This window comes from Dama dama, chromosome 5 (assembly GCF_033118175.1).
Source record: "Dama dama isolate Ldn47 chromosome 5, ASM3311817v1, whole genome shotgun sequence".
In the NCBI taxonomy this organism is placed as follows: Eukaryota; Metazoa; Chordata; class Mammalia; order Artiodactyla; family Cervidae; genus Dama; species Dama dama.
Window position 1 is genome coordinate 1,788,674 of NC_083685.1, and position 19,435 is coordinate 1,808,108.

Here is a 19,435-nt window from a genome sequence, read left to right on the forward strand (position 1 = left end):
GAGGGAGAGCCCGCCTCCCCGACAGAGGGATTCCTGCCCCCCTTGGCAAGGGCGCAGCGGTGACTCAGCGCTCCCAGCAGGCGGGGCCAGGAGAGCCCGCTGCCACCCCACCCCGCACAGCAGGGGCCTAGAGGGAGCCCTCAGCAGGGCCGGGGGCGTGGGTGGGTGTCAGGGTAGGAGAGCAGGGGCCTTTCCCCCCGAGAGACATGAAGACTTCGTTTCCAGGACCGCCTCGGTGCTGCAGGCTGGCCCCGAGCGGAGCCAGGAAGGGGTTGGTCTCCGGACAGCGAGGCTTTGAGGTCAGGAGCGGCCTCATTGGGGAGGATACCAGCGTCCTCCACTGTCCTGGGGAGATACCTGTTACCTGGAACCCATGCAAACCTCCCCAACAGCACGACCACTTGAAGAACAACAGGGAGGGCTGTGCAAGGCTGCACCTGCTGCCCACGGGGCCAACAGTACTCACGGGGCACCCCCCCACCGTCTCCCGTCCCACTCACACCTCCCCCGGAGAGACCAGTTCCAGGATCCACAGCAGAACTCAGCCTACTCCCCGCCCCGCACCCCCGGGGCCACGCCGCCTGTCCCGGACTTGGGGCAGCGGCACAGCCAGACACCACCTTTCCCCTCGCGGGCCCGCTCGGCTCCATCTCCTCCAGGAACTGCCCCGGTGGACAGGACGGAGTATCCAGCTTGTCTGCTCCCATCTCCCTGAAGCCCTGCTAAGCCAAGGGCCGGGCGCCTCCCACAGCAGTCAGGGCCACCAGCTGGCTCCAGGCCCTGGGTTAAGGGCGTGCCAGGGCCGGCTAAGTGAGCACCCCTGGGGGCAGGAAGTCCTGAGGCCTCCTCTGCAAACCCCTGAGGGCCGCCTCTGGCCGTAGGGTCACACAGAGGCCGCCAGGGGCGCCCTTGCCCTGGCCCGGGGAGCCCTCCAGGCTGGGCCGAGCAGGGCAAGGAGTCCCCGCGGCATCCACCGGGAAGAGTCCCTCGCGCAGGCAGGGGCTGGGGAAGCCTGCCATTTGCCTGCAGCCGGCGCCCGCCCGTTTCCAGGCTCTTCTGCCAGATGAGACGTCGCACAACACGGGGTCCCCAGAACTGCCAGACTGTTCGTCCCCTCCCCCTCCGGGGAGAAGCAGAAATGACAAACAACGAAGTGCGCGGAGGCAGCCCACCCGGCAACTGCGCCGGGGCCCGCCCGCGCCCTCCCGCCCACTCGCGGCGGGGCAGCGTCCCGGCCCAGCGCGGGGAGTAGGCCCTGCGCTCGCCGGACCCGGCACCAGCTGCCCGCCCCCGCACGGCAGCTATTTATAGCCGGGGAAGCACCGCGCCGGGCGCCGCTGCCCACCCGCCGGCCGGCTCACCAGCCCCGGGAGCGGCCCGCGTAGCTCCGGGCCCGCGCCGCCCGCCGCGAAGTTGCCGGGTCGGCGACGGGCGGGCGGCTTTCGCTTTCGGGCGGCTGGCGCAGCGCACACCCCCGCGCACCCACTCGCGGCATCGGCGGGCCGGCTGGACTCGCTTGGGGTTCGCGGGCGGGCTTCTCTCCCGGCCCCCGCCGCCCCCGCGCGCCCGCCGCCCACCTGGCGCTGTGCGGCCCCGGCCGGGGGCAGGGGGCGCCGCGGCCCCGCTGCCTGCCGACTTCCTCCGCCGCGGCGCCCGGGAAACCGCGGCCCGCGGGCTTCCTGCCGCGCCGGGCGGGTGGGCGGGCGGGGGGTCGGGCGCGCGAGCCGGCCCAAGGGACTGAGCCGAAGCTCCGGAGCGCGGGGAGCCCGCGGGCAGAAGGACTGGACGGCCGCGGCCCGCCCCCTCGGCCCCCCGCCCCAGGCAAGTTCCTACCCGCCGGCTCCGCCGTGGCATCTGTGCAGGGAGCTAGGGCGGGCGCCGGGCCACGGCGCGGAGGCTCGCTCGGCGGGCCGGGGCGGGGCGGCGGGGCCGGACGGGGCGCGGGCGCTCGCTGCTCGGCCTGGAAGCAGGCCCAGCGGTACGACTGACTTGGCCGGCCAATCCGAGCAGATTCCGGGCCAGGCCACCGGCGGTACTGGGGGGCATAGCCCTTGCCACGGGAGGCTGTGGGACCAGGCGTCCCAGGCCCAGCGGGGCAGGGACGTCCAGGAGGGTGGACGGCAGGGCGACAGGGCTGTCCACATCCTGCAGCGGAGCAGCTCTGTGCCCGGGGCCCTGGAGTTGTGTCCTGTGCAGGGCAGACGCCTGGGCGAGTGGGGGGTGTCCTCGCTGACCCAGAGGAGCGGTGGGAGCTGGAGTGCTGACTCTCGCAGGACCACCCTCCAGCAGGGAGGGCAGGACAGAGGCCACTGCGCCCTGCAGGGGTCTTTCCAGCTGGGAGGGGCAGGTTCTCTAGCTGGGCTGTGAGTCCCAGGAGCAGATGACACGGGGAGGAGCAGCGGGGCTGGGCAAGAGGCAGGCTCAGGACCCCTCTGCAGAGCTCCGCGGTGCTCAGAGAGGAAGAGTGGGCGTCCCTCCTGGCAGGGCAGCCAAAGCCCCAGGGAGTGCACGGCGCCTTCCCCAGCGGTTTCCTGTGGAGCAGCCCCGTGGAGTCATCCCCCAGCCCCTGGTTGCTTCTCCCACCCTGGCTGAGGAGAGGCGGGGCAGCAGCGGGGACAGGGCTGATGGAGAGACGCTGCCCCCAGCCCAGGCCAGGCACCAGCCACCATACCATTTCTCCCCCAGCCCAGTCAGCACCACGACTGACCAACACCCAGAGGCCTCAGGGCCGCCTGGCCCATCCTGGTGACAGCTCCCCAAGCCAAGTAGCTTCCGCTTGTCCCACCCAGGCTGGCTCCTGCCCACCAGCTTTCCCAGGCTCGCCACATGCCCCCGACCCAAACAGGCCCAAGGCCAGCCTTCGGCCGGCAGCTTTTGCACTCCTGGGCCACCCTGCTTCCAGGGCCACAGCAACAGTCTGGCACCCCCCTGGAGGATCAGGACTCCGCCTGGCGCTGGAAGGACCTGGTCTGGGCTCCCAGAGACCACACAACCGTAGTGAGACTGGCCAACTCAAGGCTGTGCCCACCATGCTGGGCCCCAGGCCAGGAGAGCCTGGGCCGCATGTTCTCAAGTCGCAGCAGCCACGCCCTGTCCACACTCGTTTCATCACCTGCCGGGAACTCGGGCCACCAGCTGTCCTCGTGCGGCCCCACCTGGCCGTCCCTGCTCACTGCTCCCCACCACCTCTCGGGTGAAGCACTTGCACCCCTGTGGGGGCTGGGAGCCCAGGGGTGGCCACCAAAGCCAGAGGGGGCCAGAGGAGGTGAGACTGGACGACTCTGGCCTTGTCTGTGTGAGTCACCCCTGGCGGGGCAGACAGAAACAGGAGGGGGTCAGAGGCACAGTCCAGGAGTCTCACGGTGTCCGTGTCAGATGAGCAGCAGAGGATGAACAGAGGCCTTGGGGCAGAGGCTGCTCGTCCGTGTGTGGGTGGAAAGGAAGACTCCAAGGCCAAGAGGTGTGTGGTGGCCCAGGGTATGGAATCCAGACAAACATGGGCAAGGCCCCAGGCCTGTGGCCGGCGGGGCACATGGTGGGCCTACTCACACCTTTCTGGCCCCCTTGTGCTCCCTGGGCAGCACAGGCCTCTGCAGTGGCCACCCCCTCCTGGAAACACCCACCTGTGCTTCGCCATACATGCCTAAGGCCTGCACCCCCAGACTCAGGGCTGGCTGCTGCCCAGGTGCCCCTGGCCGAGCTCTCCACGGGGAGCACGTGGCCCAGGGGCCCCACACAGCCACCCCCTAAGACCTGAGCTGACACAGACCTGCAGACTGCTCTTGGTTCCATCCTGCGGGCCATTAATCCGGCCCTTTAACCCTGACCTAACCCCCGTCTTCCCAGGACTGAGTCCAGCGCTGCCCAAGATGGCAGGAACACGTCTCGGAGCTCACAGCCCACGCTTCAGCGCTGGGCCTTCACACTGCCAGCTGGTGTGCAGGCGCGGGCCTCCCCACTGTGGGGTGCCGGCTCCATCTGTCGTGTGCCTGGGCAGCATTTCTGCTGGGACCGTGCCAGCTCCCTCTCCTGTCCCCTGTGGCCAGGAAAGGCACTTGCCTTCTACCTCAGGTGCACAGACCCCAGCTGCCGCCCCTCCATGTTCCCACTGGAGCCTCTGGCACTCAGGAGCAGGTCAGACCATGCTCTGCAGAGGGCTGTGGGCACCAGCGACTCTAGCTGCTTTGCTTGTCTGACCCATGAGTGAGGACACGGCGGGAACGGGGCCTGCCTGGGGAAACGGAGGGTCGCGTGCAAGGATGACCTGGGCCGTGTGCAAGGACGACCCCATCCCCATGGTCTGGGGCAGCGTCCTCCTCACCAGACGGCTGTGCCCGCAGCCACGCTCAGCTCCGAGGGGACAAGCATGCGCGTGCACGCACGCCCACCAGGGCCTGACCTGCAGGCCCGCCCGTGGCCCCGGGCCCCAGGCGGCAGAGCCGGGGCCCCAATCGTGGGTGCCAGGGCCGCTGTGGGCAGGGTCGGCCGTGGCCATGGCTGGCTCGGCTGACCTGGTGAGTCCAGGACGGGGTGGGGGCCAAAGTGGCTTCAAGAAGGAGGGGCAGGCATCCGGGCTGGGCGCTGACAGCCGAGGACCCCCACATGGAGGGGGGGCAGCCAGGGGGCCCATGTGGGGGAGCACCAGGGGCCTGGGGGGTGGGCAGTATGGAGCAAGGGGCCGGAAGGCTCGGAGGTCTCGGTGACCTGGCCGGGGCTCACCAGGGCCTCCGTGGAACAAGAGGGTGCTAGGGCTCAGCTCCTCTGTGCCCACCTGTCAGGGACTTGGGAACGAGAGTGGCCGTCTCTGGGGGACTGCTGAGCTGCCCCGTTTCATCTCAAGAGGGACTACATCCTAGAAAAGCTGCGTCTGACGTGCACATGGAGAAAACTAGGCCAACCCTGCCACCACCCGACCCCAGCTCCTAACGCGGGGCCTGCGTGGGCTTGGGGGTGTGTATGCCACGGCCTGTGCCCGATGTCTCTCCTGGACAACTGACATGGGGTTCTCTGCAGGGAGGGGCAAGTTGAGGTGGGCAGGGATCTGGCACGGACCACAAGACACAGCCAGCGTCTCCTGCAGAACGGCCAGAGGTTAACAGGCCCGGCACGGCCCACGGAGCCCACCCCCCTCCCACAGGCGTGTGGCATCATCCCCATCCATGGGGGTCCTGGAGCCCAGGGCACCCCAGCCCACCAGAGGAGGGCCAGCTGGGCCTCTCGCTGGAAATGAAGCTCAGGCCAGCACTGCCGGGCCAGGGCTGGGGCGGGATGGAGCCGGAGCCTGTGCCTGCCTGGTGATGGGCTGGGCCTGGTGGGGAAGCTCCACCTGCTCTGGCGTACCCTAGTTTCCAACTTCCTACACGTGATCAGGGATCGATGTTTCAAAATTTGTTTGTAATCAACCATGTTCCTGCAACATCCTTCTGAACTGGCCCTGAGCCCCCTCACTCCCTCCCAGGAGGCCGGTGAGCTCTGCCCCACAAGGTCCCTATCCCAGCTGTGGCCGCCCCCGCCCGTGGGGCCTTCCTGCACCCGCTCCTGACCCAGCGGCCCCAAGGCACATGCGGTCCTCCAGAGCCCCCTGTGGTGGGTCTGGTAAGGCCCACTCGGCAGACAAGAACAGTCTAAGCAGTGCTGACCGGCTTGCCCAAAGCCACCAGCTAGGCGGGGCCAGGTGTGGGGCAGGCCCGGGGCTGGCCGGGGACGAGGGCGCACACGAGTGTGTGCACGTGTGCGTGTGTCCCCAGCCAGGCCTGTGAGGGAGCCCGTAGCCTGTCACCATGGAAACCAGGCGGGGCGGGGGGGGGGGGGGTGCGCCAAGAGCCTGCTGCTTTGCTGCTCTCTCAGAAGCCACTTGGTCAAACTTTCCAAGTAGGAAAAGTGGAAGGAAAGGCAGCCTGGCCCCCGAGCAGGGAAGCTCTGGCTGGCGGGCAGAGGGGTGGCGGGGTGGGGACCCCGGATCTCCCCCGGGCTCAGGCCCCCTCCTCCAGGGAGCGCGTGCTCCGAGCAGGTGGGTCCAGCCCTTCCTGACCCCGGGAGCTGCTGCCTGTTCATGTTTGCCAACAGGGTGTGTGAGAAGGCACTTTTGGAAAAAGGGCTGGAAAACCACTGACCTCACCCAGCTGGCCGGCCTTTGGAGATGGGGAAACTGAACTCAGAGGGCTTGGACCAGGAAGCCAACAGCGGGGTGAGCCCACGGGTGGGTGCGTGCCGGGCCCCTGCGGGCGCACAGGGGACCGAGGTCGGGTCTGCGTGGCCCAAGCTCACACAGGGTGGCCACACGGCAAGCGAGGGGGCCGCAGGCCCAGCCCTGGCGGCTGCCGCGCCGGACACTCCTGAGCTGCGGGGACGACGGCGGGGTCGGCTCCACGCCCTGCGGGATCCACCCGCCCTGTGCCCGGGCTCGCGGGCCGCCACCTGCCCACAGGCGGGACGCTGCAGGGAGGGCCTGGACCTGGAGTGAGCCGGGTGCCCTGTGGGCCCTGAGAACACAGCAGACTGGCGCAGCCCTGCCTCCCTCCCCGAGGACAGGTCCCTGCGGCACCGCCGCCCCAGCCAGGGCTCTGGGAGCCCCACTGCGTCCTGCTCCCGCGGCCCCAGCAGGCACACCCCGCCCCACCCCGGTCCCCTCCATCGTGGGTCTGCGCAGCTACAAACCCTGGGCCTCCTCCGGAAGCTGCCCCCCTGCGGTCCTCCAGACGGCGCCTGGCCTGGGGCAGCATCCCAGGGGACGGAGCTGAGCCTGCTACGTGCCTGCCTCAGAAAGCCTCAACGGGGACACCGGTCCTGGGAGCCAGCTTCTGAGAAAGGACTCGCAGTGGGAAAGGCGTCCCTGCTGGAGACTGCTCTCAGGAACACGACACAGCAAGCTCCTGGCTGCTGGCCTGAGCTGGCCAGAAACTCTGGCGTGGAGGCCGCCCGCGGGACGTGGGCCCCGGGCTGAGTTCCGCGCCCGCCTGGGGGGCCGTCAGTGGGCTCAAACATGCCAGGGGCTAGAGCCCCTACTGCCTGTTTCTGCCCGAGCATCCTGTCAGGGGCACCACGGCGAGCCCACAGTGGCCCCCAGGGGCCAGGTGCACATGCAGGTGGGGGCAGCCCCTCCGGAGTGGGGTCTCCCAGCCCCACCGTGCAGAGGCCTATGACCGCCATGGTCCTGTCTGGGCGGGGCCTGGGCACCCTGTGCACCTGAAGGCCTTAGGTGCCTGCTCCAGACTGAACCGGGCTCCGCGTGTGAAGGCCACGAAGTCCACCAAACTGCAGAGTCAGGGGCACGGGAAGGAAGGAGACCTCAGGGCGCAGCTAAGACATCACACGTTTGCTAACCTTTTAAAGGCTCTTAGAAACAGAGTCTTTTTTCCCTGGAGAACTTGAAGTGACTCTTTTGTTTACTCTGCTTCTGCAACCAGCCCATCGATCATTTCAACAATGCTAAAAATAGCACCACGGCGGATGGACCCGTACTACGCCGTGGCTGGGGTGTCCTCGGTTTGGACGCCCCCTTCTCTCCTGTCCCCTAGGTCCCCTGAGCTGACCGGGGGTCCTTCACCCGATGTTACGACGGTGCTGCTGCGCTCGCGGCCCCTGCCTCCCTCCCAGCAGCTCAGGGAGCTGTGCAGGCCTTGGAGAGGGACACACCTGCCCCTTGTGGCCATGTGCGCTCGGGCCCGCGCCCGCCTCACCCTCCCACCAGCCACGGCTTCGGCACGAGACAGCGCGAGGCCTCGTCCCTCCCCTGGCCCAGACTGGGAGTGGGGTCCCGGCCCGGGCGCCTCCCCTGCTGGCACCTCCGTGAGGTGGGACTGCCCGTCCTGCTGCACTTGGGCCTGGGGCCCCGGGACCTCTCAGCACAACTGGCCCTGGCCCGGCACAAGTTGGCTCCGTACCCAGCAACACGCGCCTCGAGGTGTGGGCAGGGGGACTGGTCACAGCCGGCTGAGCCGAGGGACACGGACGTGGCGGGACCAGCCTTGGACAGGCCGTGGGCTGCTGCCAGCAGCGGCGTCCTCTCCGGGCCGGCGTGGCCCTGGCCCCAGTGGGTGCCCGGGGAGGGGGACATGCGGCGTGTGCGAGCAGCACCTCTTCCCTGGGCTGAGCCTGCGAAGGCCCTGCACTTGGGGCTGCTGTCGGGGGTGGTGCAGTGACTCAGCGGCAGGGGCGGATGCGAGCCCGCGAGGCGGGGCTGCCCACGGGCCCCCAGGTGTGGAGCAGGGAGGGCAGGGGGAGGGCGGCCGAGCCTGCCGGGGCTCTCGAGGGCAGGAGGGGGACACGTGTGCCCGCCAGACACCACTGGGGAGCTCCAGGCCCTGGAGGCCACATCCAGCCAGTGCAGCGGCGCTCTCCCCAAGGCGCGGGTGCCAGCCGAAGCCTGGCCTGCCTGCTGGGCACTGTCTCTGAACTCAGGGCCCTTGGCCAGGAGCTGGGCCTGGCCCTCCCTAGCACCGGCCTCTGCAGCCGGGTGGGGCTGGCAGACCCCTAGTCACCAGCCACTGAAGGCGGTCAGGGTGGGACGGATGCCTGCTGAGAAGCACAGGCACCAGGGACAGAGTGACTCCTCTTCCTGCTCCGCCTGCCCGGCAGGTGCTCCCGGCGGGCTCCCGAGCAGGGGGCCTTCTACCAGGGCCCTCAGGGAGCACTCGGCTCCAGGGCACAGACCCTTCTCGACACAGAGACACGCCCTGACGATTGTGTCTCCTGTTGGTTTAAGCAGCGTGGAGTCGGGACATTCAGGACCAGCAGGCGTGGGGGCTGCTGCATTTGCCAGGGCCCCGGGGCAAAGGGGCAGGCCTGGGCATAGGAAGGGGCCCGTCGCCCTTGGCTCCCCACGGGCAGGCCGAGATGCAAGTCGGCTTTGGTTCTGAGAGTCCGGGCAGCAGGGCAGACGGGTCGGGCATGTGTGGGAGCCCTGGGTGCCAGGAGAGGCAGCCCCGGGAAGGCGCACTCCCGCATCAGTAGAGCCACAGCCTCCGACTGGGAGACAGGCCCAGGGGTGCCTGCGGACGGTGACATCCGAGTCTCAGGTTGCCCCCCCTGAGCCGGAGCAAGGCCCCCGCCCTCTAGCCAAGCCCCTCTGGTACCAAGAACCCCGCTGCACCCGTCAAGCCCCGAGCAGGCCACCTTCCATCCTCAGGGCCCAGAGAGTGCTGAGGGCTCCCGCCCACCCGCTGTGACCACCTGCCGGGGCAACACCTTGCCGGGCGTGGGCTGAGAGGGGTGCAGCGACCAGGACCCAGCCTGCTGGGCCAAGGGGCCGGCCCCGGGTGCCGCGGGTCCCTGCAGCCTGAGCTGGGGTGGGCCCGAGAGCAGAGGTGGCCAGCGCCTCTGCTCTGCAGCCTCCCACTCGGGTCCCTGCCGGCTGCTGGCACAGCCCAGAACGCAGGACGCGGGAAGAGTGCCTGCTGGGCTGCTCCCACCGCTTCCTTCACTCAGCCTGGAAACTGGGTTGGAACAGGAAAGGAACCTGCTTGCTAAAATCAGTGAGCATTTTGGGGAAAAAGGGAGCGCCGTCTCTGGCTTCGTTACCATGGGAATGTTTCTGAATCGACTACCGGGGAGAGAGGTCTGCCCTGGACAGAGCAGCCCCACTCCTGCCATCGCAGGCCTGCTACCAGACGTGCACACGCCTGCCCAAGGAGCCCTGGGAACTTCTGGGCCTCAGAGACGTGCCCCTGGCCTCTGCAGCCCCTCAAGACTGGCACTGGCTCAGGAGGGCACCGCCCGCAGCCCCAGTCCCGCCTCGCTGCCTCCTGCCGGCCTGTGTGCCCACCCTGGGCTCCCTGCTCACTGCATGGTCATCGTGAGGAGCCACCAGAGTCACGCAGCCACATGCTGTCTGCCTGTCCCTCCCTGGGGCCCAGGCCAGACCGTGCCAGGCGGGCAGGGCCGTGGGGCCTCAGCCAGCAACGTGCAGTGCTCCTGGGTCTGCTCTGGCAAAGGCCCGGCCGGTCTGCCTGTCGGGGCGGAGGGTGGGGCTGGGGCCTTGGGCTGGGGCCATGGCCGCCCCAGACATGAGCCTGGGCCGGGATCCAGCCCGCCTGGGCTCAGTCCACAGATGGGACTTTCCAGGGCAGCGAAGGGGTGGGTGGGAGCCGGGGCCCCGGTCAAGTTGGGGGTGGGGGGGGGTGGGGGCTGGACATGCGCCAAGTCCAGGCCTCTCCCTCAGACACTGCACGCGGTCTCTGCCGTGGGGCCCCCAGTGCCCTCCCGCCCGCGTCCTGGCTGGGCAGCACCTCCTGCCTGTGGGACTCCTCGAGGGTCCCACGCTCTCCCTGCGCCCCCAGCCCCGAGGCCTGCCCGCGGGGCCCACGGCAGCGGGCCGCACCAGGAGCACGTGGTGTCAGGTCCCCAGCCCCGCAGCAAGCTCGCACACACGGCCGCGGGTGGCCTGCAGCCCTTGGGGAACGTCCCCAAGACTCAGGGTCAAGACACCACCACCAGAAAACACCCCCCGACTCAGACACATAGGCGTGTCTTCTAAAGCTGGACGACAGACCCGTCTGATTCTGCACACGCACACTTGACAGGAGCAGCAGTCGCTGCTCCCCACGATGCTGCTGAGGAAGGCAGGGTGCCCAGGGCTAGGGGTACGGTTGGGCTCAGCCGTGCGACTCAGCTGTTGGTAGCCGCGGCGTGGCCCTACGCAGCTCAACGGCTGTCAGACACTGCCCATGAGAAGCAGGAGGTGGGTCTCCCAGCCCCGGCCCCGAGGATGAGGGGGCCATGACGGCCCTGCCGGCACCTCCTCAGGGCCAGCCCCCAGGCCTCCGCCCCACCCCAGGCCAGGGCGGTAACCCCACTGGCAGGGAGAAGAGGGGTCGTCCTGACCCCCAGCCCCGTCAGCAGGCTCCGCAGTGGGCAGGCCACGGAAGGACACCCACGTGACGAGGGGCGGTGGCTGCAGCCTGGGCGTCTGGGTGGGAGGGAGGCCCTCTCGCACTGCAAGCCCCCGGTACCACCCAGAGTGACTGTGGGTTCTGTCCACCACTTGCCTACGAAACACTCTCAGAAAGAGGCTGGCGGGGACAGGCTTCCAGCTCCAGAGCCCCGCTCGACCCCAGGTCACGCCTGAGTAGAAGCGCTGTGGACCCAGACACCCCCAACCTGGCCGCCTCTCAGCTCGAGAGCCAGCATCTGCTGCACCCTTCCAGACCCAAGACCTGCCCCCCCCCCGGCTCCGGCCCAGGCCAATCCTGCCGTCCAGTTTCCCACAGCGTGACAGGGCACCAAGGAAAACAGGAGAAAGCAAAACTCAGAGGATCTGTGTAACATGCCAAAGCCACCCTCTGAGGACAGGGGGGCAGGACGGCGGACCCGGAGGTGAGGGGGGCAGAGGGCAGACCAGCGGTCTCTGCCAGCAGAGTGAGGGAGGGAGGCCCGGCCGGGGGGGGGGCAGCCGTGAGCACCCGGGGCCCCAGGGGCAGGACCCCACCCTGCGTGGAGCACCAGGGGGCACTGAGAGCCCAGCACTGGCCACACTCGCTTTCTCTGCAGCAGCGCTGCCCCAGTAAGAACCCCAGGTGCCCAGGCGCCCATGGGGGAAGCAGAGCGCGGGCCTGGGGCCCCTTGCACGGAGCCCCCTGCGCAGCCCCAGAGCCCCGCCAAGCTCTGCAGGCCTCTCCACAGGTGCTGGGAGGGGCAGCCACCTGCCAGGAGTCTCCCGGCAGGCAGGGCCCGCTCCCCAACCTGGCGCGCGCCCGCCTGCACCACCCCGCAAGGCCTCCGAGGACGCCCTCCCGGTCCTGGGAACGCCTACCCCGGGGTCAATTCCCACGCCCGCCGCCCATGACGGAAATCCGCAGCCGCGGAAATCAACAAGGCAAAGTACTCACGTTGAAGAAATTGGTCTTGTTCCTCTCGCAGAAGAGCCCCTGTGCCGGCATGTGCTGCAGCTGTTGCCACGGGATACCACTGCCTAGCAACACGTCGCGGGCCCACTGGAGGTTCTGGGGAAGCAAGAAGTAGGTTGGGAGTGAGTGTGTGGGCAGCTCCGGGCACCCACGGGGAGGGGGGCGGTCCCCTCCTTCCAGGCTGCGCCAGCCAAGCGGCAGCGCCTGCAGACAGTCGTCCTGCGGCGCCCACGGCCCTGGCTTGATCAGCTGGCCACGGGTGTGTTTCCGAGCTGGTTTCTTGCCCACACAGCTGACCTAGGAGAGTGCGGCCTCGGACTGCCCAGGGAGGGCATAGATGGGGATGCCTTGCCCTGACCAGCTGTGCAAGATGCTGCAGGGACCCAGCACTCCACTGTCTGCCGGGGTCCACCAGCAGCCCAAAGGGTCCAGGCTGACTTGCCAGGCTGTGGATGACAGCCTGGAGCCCGGGGAAGCCGGGCGCTACAGGACACCAGGGGAAGCGTGTTTGCAGGGAGGAGGCTCTGTCCGGGGCTCAGTCCGCTGTTCTCTGGCCACGATACCTCTTGGTGGAACCAGGGAGGGCAAGGCCTGAACACCAGGCCCTCAAGGGGAGCACAGACTGGGCTGGTCTGTCAGCCTCCTGCAGACAGCTCCTGGGAGCCAAGAGGCTGCAGCATGAGGCCGTGCTGTTGAAAACACTCCCGCTGCCCCCAAACAGGCCTGCGGGTGCCCAGGTCTGCTGGCAGAGGTACATGCGTGTGCCGGCCCATGTGGGGATGCCCCGCAGCCCTGGGGAGCAGACCAGCCTCTCCAGGCCTTTGATGCCCACGTGGAGGATAACGGTGGCCACTGGGACAATCCCAGGGCCAGGAGGCCAAGGGGAAAGCTGCTGTCTGCACATCCCCTCCTCCTCCCAGGAGCTGGCCTGCTCTGGCCTTAGAGACATGAGCCTCTGCCCTGCCCCACCCTCCCCCTGCCAGGCTCCCAGGGAGGTGTCCCTGAGAGGCCAGTGTCTCCCCCGAGGCCCCTCCTGGGGCTCACAAGGCCAGTGGCACGTCTCTACCTGGCAGGCAGCATGAACTTGCCTGTCCTCACACACCTGGAGCAGAGAGGCCTCGGGCCCCGCCCCGCCCCAGTCACAGGGGTGGCGCCCAGCCGAGCCTGAGGGGGAGGGCTGGCCTGTGCTCAGGGGGCTGAGGCCCCTCCCTCACCTCACGTGACTCAGGTCCCTCTGCCAGCCTCACTCTCTGTCACTGGGCATCGCCTCCTGGCGACACGCCGGCGAGGGGGAGCTGCTGTCAGGGAGCCGCCGCGGCCCAGAGGGGAGGATCCCCGAAGTGGGCAAGGCTCAGGAAGGCTGGGGGGCGCGGGGAAGGCCCCGTGGTGGAGCACGGGTGGGGCCGGGCGGGCCAGGCAGGGCCCTCTTCTCTCTGTCCTCGCCCGGAGGCCCAGGGGAGCCGCTGCTTCCGGGTGGGGTGCAGGCTTCTTTCTCTCAGGACATCCAGTGACCCAGGAGGGCCAGAGAGGGCAGAGGATGGCAAGAGCAGCCTGGCGCAGACTCTGCGACCCCGGGGAGAAGCAGGGACCCCGCCTGGGGAAGCACGCTGCTCGTGGCCTCTGGCTCCACAGCTCCGTGAGGTTTTTGGGCACCTGCAGGCGGGCAGCACCCAGACGCCTGCGGGGCAATGGCATCCCAGTGTGGTTTGGGCCTGCATCCCCTCACGGGTCGTTGCGTGGGGCGTCTCTTCTGCTGCTGCCTGGCCCTGTGTGTGTCTTCTCGGAGAGATGTCTATTCAGGCCCTTTGCCCATTTTTAAGTTGGGCTGGTTTTTAATTAATGAGTTATAAGAGTTCTTCATGTCTTGTAGATACAAGTCTCTTGTCAGATGCGTGATTTGCAAATCTCCCCCATTCTGCTGATCCCCTTTTCACTTTGACAGTGTCCTTTGAAGCACAAAAGTTTTCTGTTTTGATAGTGTCTGGCTTAGTTATTTATTTTTGGTCACCTGTGCTTTTAGCGTCATATCTATGGAATCACTGCCTAATTCGAGGTCATGAAGATGTACATGTATGTTTTCTTCTAGGAGTCTTATGGTTTCAGCCCTGAAATCGAGGTCTTCGATCCATTTCAAGTGAATTTCTGTACACACTGTGAGGGCGTCACCTACTCAATGCACATGAGTCTGAGCGAGCTCTGGCAGTTGGTGATGGACAGGGAAGCCTGGTGGGCTGCAGTCCATGGGGTCGTGAAGAGCTGGACACGACTGAGCGACTGAACAATGCAGATGCCGGCCTCCAGCTGCACTCTGGCTGCCCAGCGCTCTCTGTTGAGAGGATACTGTCCTTTTCTGCCACGAAAGGACTGTGGCAGCCTCAGTGAAAATCAAGTGACCACAGACGCATCCGTTCACTTCTAGACTCCCAGCTTGCCTGCGCTGACCTTGGATCGACCCCAGTTTTCCTTGTAGCTGTAACACAGCACATAACGTGAACCCCACCAGAGGCGCCGCTTTCAACTCAGCAGCTCACGATGCCGTGCCTTCACGCCGTGGCACAGGCGCGTCTCAAGCCCCTCTGGGACTCTTCACCTGGCCAACCTGAATCCCGTCCTCATTCAACAGCAGCTCCTGGCATCGTCTACTCTCTATGAATTTGACTGCTCTGGGACCGCACGTGCATGGAGATCTACTGGATTTGTTCTTTCTGTCTGACTAATTTCACTGAGGACATCCATGTTGGAGCAGGCATCAGAATGTCCTTTCTTTTTAAGGCTGAATAATATTTCACCCTGCTTTGATTACTGGAGATTTGCAGTGAGTTTTGACATTGGGATGTGTGAGTTTTCCAGGTCTGTCCTTTTCCAAGACTGTCTAGCTCCAGGACCACGTTGTAACCCGCTCAGTCCTGATCCCTCGCGACAGGTGGGGACCCCGGTTCCCCGGGCGAGCCAAAAGCAGCAGGCTGGTGGAGCCACACAGAGTCACTCTTCAGCGACCAGGACCCCTTGCTGAAAGGTCTCTGAGTGGCCCATGTGGACGCTGGGAGCCACAATTTTACGAGTAATGCCATGGCCTAGGACTCAAACTCCTGCCACGACCATGCCCTTGGAGAATCACAGAGCAGCAAGCACTGGACTGAGGTGTGGTGGCCTTCCTGGGGTGCGGGAGCATCTGGGAGCCTGTGTTCTCAGGCGTGCCCCGCAATGTGGGCCAGCAGGGGCGGCACCTTGGGGGACCCAAGGTGGGGGTCCAATGTATAGCAAAGCTGACCCTGGGCTGGAGAGCAGCCTCGGGGGATGTCAAAAGTCCCCAGGGGTGAACGACTACAGAAGGACTGGGAGGGCCGCAACCCTTGGCGGTGCCGACACGGAGGAGACGGGCTGTGGTCCTCGGGTGGGGCACTTGGGCAGGACCCGAGGGGTCAGAGGCTGGCCCCGCTGGGGCCACACTGCTCCAGGCAGCCACACAGCCACGAGTGGGGAGCACGGAGGTGCCACCACCACACCCACAGGCGGGCTTGACGAGGAAACGGACTGCTGCTGAGTCCACACAGCAGGAAGCATCTGTTATCCAACAGCTGTGTGGGAGGTGGTCACCGCTGGCCAGAGATGGTCCACCAAGAGCTCTGGCCGGGCCCCAGGATGGCAGGCTGCCCGACTGGGCCCGGTGCTCAGCCCGCGAGGCAGTGAGGTGTTTGAAAGCCACCCAGCAAGGCCTCTGTGCAGAGCAAACAGCAGCCTGCAGGGCCCCCAAGTGCTGCAGAAAGGGAATGTCATCTCGGGGAAGCAGGCAGCCGGGCAGGACACGCGGGGACTGAGGAGCTGCAAACGTGCGGTGTGGCCCCACAGAACAGACAGCTGGGCAGCCTCGTCTCTGCCACTGGGCCCACGCCCATCAGCCTAGCACAGGGGACCCACCTGACCTGGGCTAGTTTGCAGAGGAGCACGCAGCCAGCAGTGAATAGGGACAGGCCCATGGTGAGTGTGGGCGGAGGCGCGGTGGAGATGGCCTGGGACCCGGGAGCCAGGCTGCCCGACATTGAGCAAAGAGGACATGAGCCCCGATAGTCACTGTTGTGTGTGCAGATACACACCAGTGCAGCCTTTAGTTTCATACCAGCAGAACTGTGGACCGCGCCCCCGAGTTCTCTAGCTGACATAAGTGTGGTTTTCCACTTTTCGAAAGCCCGCCCAGCAAGGCCACAGGCTGAAGAGCCCGCATGGCCCAGCCCCAGGCCAAGGTTAAAGCCATTTGGGGGAGTGGGCAGGCACCCGGGAATCCCCAGGGCCTGCGTCTTAGCCCCGCTCTCCCTCCAGCAGCCGGTGACCGACCCTCCCTTCTCGGGGCGTCTCACCCCCAGGTCCCGTCTCAGCTCTGCTTCTGGAGGAGGGGAGGGCACCCGCAAGCCCCACAGACTGCTCCTAAGGGGCTTTATTCAAACCCAGGTCTGCTGGGTGCAGAAGACTCGGCACAGCCAGGAGCAGCCAGGCAGGCGGGAGCATGCAGCGGGGGCTGGGAAAGCCAGATGCCCTGCAGCCCCCACCCAGCTGCAGTGCCCGTGTGCCCTGCCCTGGGGAGCCAGCCTGCCGCACGCACAGCCGCTCTGCACCGCCCCGCGCCCCCACAGCAGCCGTCAGGGGGCTTCCCGCCACAGCCAGCGCCAGGCTGTCTCAGGCTGTCTGCCCTCCCTGCCTCTTCAGGCCCCCAGCATGGGCCTCTGGGGGGAGCGGCTCCTGAGCCCGGGCCTTCCTGAGCAGGGGAGTCAGACAAGAGTGGAGGCCATAGCCAGACCCCGGGGCCACCCCGCCGGCTGCTCGCCCGCCTGGGCAACTCCCTCCCCTCCCTGCAGCTACCACGACCTCTCTACCCGCGGGCTCTGAGAACAGTGCTTTCCTCCAGCCCCAGCGTCACCCCAGTCTGCCTGCGCCCCACCACTTTCCCTGTGGGATTCATCACCACGGGACCCGCCTCATCTGCTCTCTGGTGTACTGCAGATCTGCCCCGTGAGAACGCAGCTCTGGGGGCTGTCTCCCCAGCTCCTCTGGGCAAGTGGGGAGCCCAGAAAAGGACGCAGACAGACCCCACTGACCCCACCGACGCTAAGCGCCTGCACAGAAGGCCTGGTGGGAAGCGTGGGAGCCCCTACACCCGGGGCCCCGCTGCTGAGTCTACACCGTCCGCCCGCAGAGCTGGAGGAGGCCGCCAGGGCTGCAGACAGCCAGGAGGCCCACGCAAGCTGTGCCCCCTCCCAGCCACCCTCGCCCACGTGAGCCCGGGGCCGTGGTGGGCGCTCACCCGGTGGGTCCTGCTGTGGGTATAGAGGAAGGCCAGCCGGTAGAGGCTCTTGTAGTGCTGCGGGAAGCGTCCGAGGCAGAGGCGCAGCGAGGCCACGCACTGCTCCGTGAGGAACTGCCGCTGCTCCTCCGCCCCGGCAGGCAGCCCCTGCGGGAAGGCCAGCAGCTCCCCGGGCGCATCCGCCCGCTTCCTCCCATCCCCCGGGGCTGGCCCAGGCGTCTGGGGCTTGGCGGGGCCGCTGGCGGGGCCCTGGGGGTCGGCGGCAGGCTTCTGGCTGCCCTGCTCGGCGGCCCGGGAGCCCTCTGTGCTCTCCGAGGACTCCTCAGCTTTCCCTGTGTTGAGAACGAGGGGAGCGTCACCTTGGCTTTGGTGCCCTCCCCGTGGCCATCGGCACCGGCGGCAGGGACGCCGATCACATGGCAGGGCAGGGACGACCCTGCGGCAGCGGGTCTCTGCCCCCAGGGCCCCGCTGAGGCCTCCGTGGCTTCCCGTTTCCTCCCTGACAACACAGGACACCCCAGCTGGTGTGCAGCAGAGGGTGGGGCTGCGAGCGGGGCGCGGGGCGCCCACCTCCGGGCGGTGCGGGGCACGAGGCGGTCCGCAGAGGGCAGGCGTGGCAGCACCACCCAGGGCAGCACCTGCTCCAGGCTCAGCGCCCCCACCCCAGGCTCCCCTCCATCTCGGGGAAAGACCAGAGGAACTTGGTGGCCAGCCCAGTACACCCCCCGCCCCCGATCAACACCCGTCCCTGACCCTTCTGGGGACACCTTTTCCCACCCAAAGGGGTGTGGTGGCAGGAACAGGCAGCAGGCAGCAGACAGCTGGGGGCCTCCCTGGCAGGCACGGCTCTGGCCACACCCACACGTGAGCCCCTGAGCCCAGACTCTCCCATCCAGGGCCTGTGTGGCAACTCTGGAGCCAGGGCTGGACCCCGGAGACAGACAGGCAGCGTGGGGGAGTGGTTAAGGGTGCAGGGTAAGCCCTCTGGACCTCAGGTACTTGTCTAGTAAATGAGAACAGCCAGTGCTTTTCTCGGGGATGCTAAGAGGCCTGGCTGCTGCTGCTGTCTGCTAAGCAGCTGTGAGCCCCAGCCGGGCCAGCGTCAGAACACTTTCAAACTCCACAGCTGGCCAACCAGCCCTGGCCTCAGAGCACGGCCAGGACTGCCCGCCTGCCTGCAGCCTCCCAGCAAGACCAGAACTGGGGCTGACCACTGGCTTCCACAGTGGGGCCTGGGGACCCCAGGGATGGGGAGCTGGGCAGACCCCAGGGCCAGATCAGGGCACTGCTGAGAAAGGAGGGGTGGGCAGCGTTAAGACCAAAAAGCAAGCACATGTGATGTACAGGACAGCGTGTGGGTCTGCACGGGCCCGGGGGTCTGAGAAGGAAACACATGTGACACACGGGACGGCGTGTGGGTCTGCATGGGCCCAGGGGTCTGACCAGGCCAGCATCACCAGTGCTCACCAAGCGTCATGCACCTTCCTGAGACGCTGCGTTGAACCCCACAACCCGCAAGCAGGTCTGCGGTCACTCCTACCCTTTGGGAGAAGCACCGGGGCCTGGCCTGTGAGTGCCTCGGCCGACCGCGGTCCCGGGCACTGGTGGAGGCGCCGTGGCAGAGGCCAGGGCACTCCCAGGACACCCGGCCGTCTGGCCGCGCCAAGTCAGGGCTCCGTACCTCTCTCCTCTGTGGCCCCCGGAAGGTCTTTACCAGGCAGTCCTGCTTGGGAGCCGGGAGCGGGCGGCCTCTTCTCTGCGCAGGGCCTCCGCAAGCCCTCCTGGGAGCCAGTGGGCTCGCTGAAGAAGTCCTGGGTGGAGCTGGAGTCCGAGAGCGCCACGGCCGTGCTGTCCTGGCTGCGCTCTGGGGGGAGGAGAGCGGCGGGTGAGCCACGAGCGGGGCCCAGAGGGGCCTCCCGGGAGCCTCCCGCAGCTGCTGCTCATGGCCCGGCCCGCCCCCCTGGGCACATCGAGCCCCCCGCCAGAGGCAGCAGGCCCCCAGGGCTTCCCCGGGGAGCGGTGCTCCGGTGTGGGTCTGACGGCTGGCTCTCTCTGGGGGACAAGCTTGCGCTTGTAACATCCCTGGATCCTGCAGCGTAAAGGCTCCCGCCGCAGCCGACTGCGAGTTACCAGTGCGACGCGTCAGAACATGGGGTGGGGAGGAGACGCGCGCAGTGGCTGTACGCCACCACAGGGCGGACACCGTAACAGGCACACGTAACCGCGAGGGTCAGGACTCGGCCAGCGCTGTTAGCCAACGTGTGGCGGGTCTGCAGTGACCCGCCAGACACCTGGG

At 67.4% G+C, this 19,435-nt stretch overlaps 1 protein-coding gene across 5 annotated transcripts in view; it reads right to left on the reverse strand.

Moving 5' to 3' along the window:
- CABIN1 (calcineurin binding protein 1) overlaps positions 1–19,435 on the reverse strand; it is a 70,601-nt gene that overhangs the window by 11,948 nt on the left and 39,218 nt on the right. For 4 of the 5 annotated variants that reach the window (XM_061141438.1, XM_061141440.1, XM_061141441.1 and 1 more), the window contains exons 27-29: positions 18,821–19,003; positions 17,140–17,471; positions 11,826–11,939 (exon numbers count right to left, since the gene is read on the reverse strand). In XM_061141438.1, coding sequence (XP_060997421.1) covers positions 11,826–11,939; positions 17,140–17,471; positions 18,821–19,003 — 629 coding nt within the window. The remainder of the gene's footprint in view (positions 1–11,825; positions 11,940–17,139; positions 17,472–18,820; positions 19,004–19,435) is intronic. The other variant, XM_061141439.1, reaches the window with a different exon arrangement.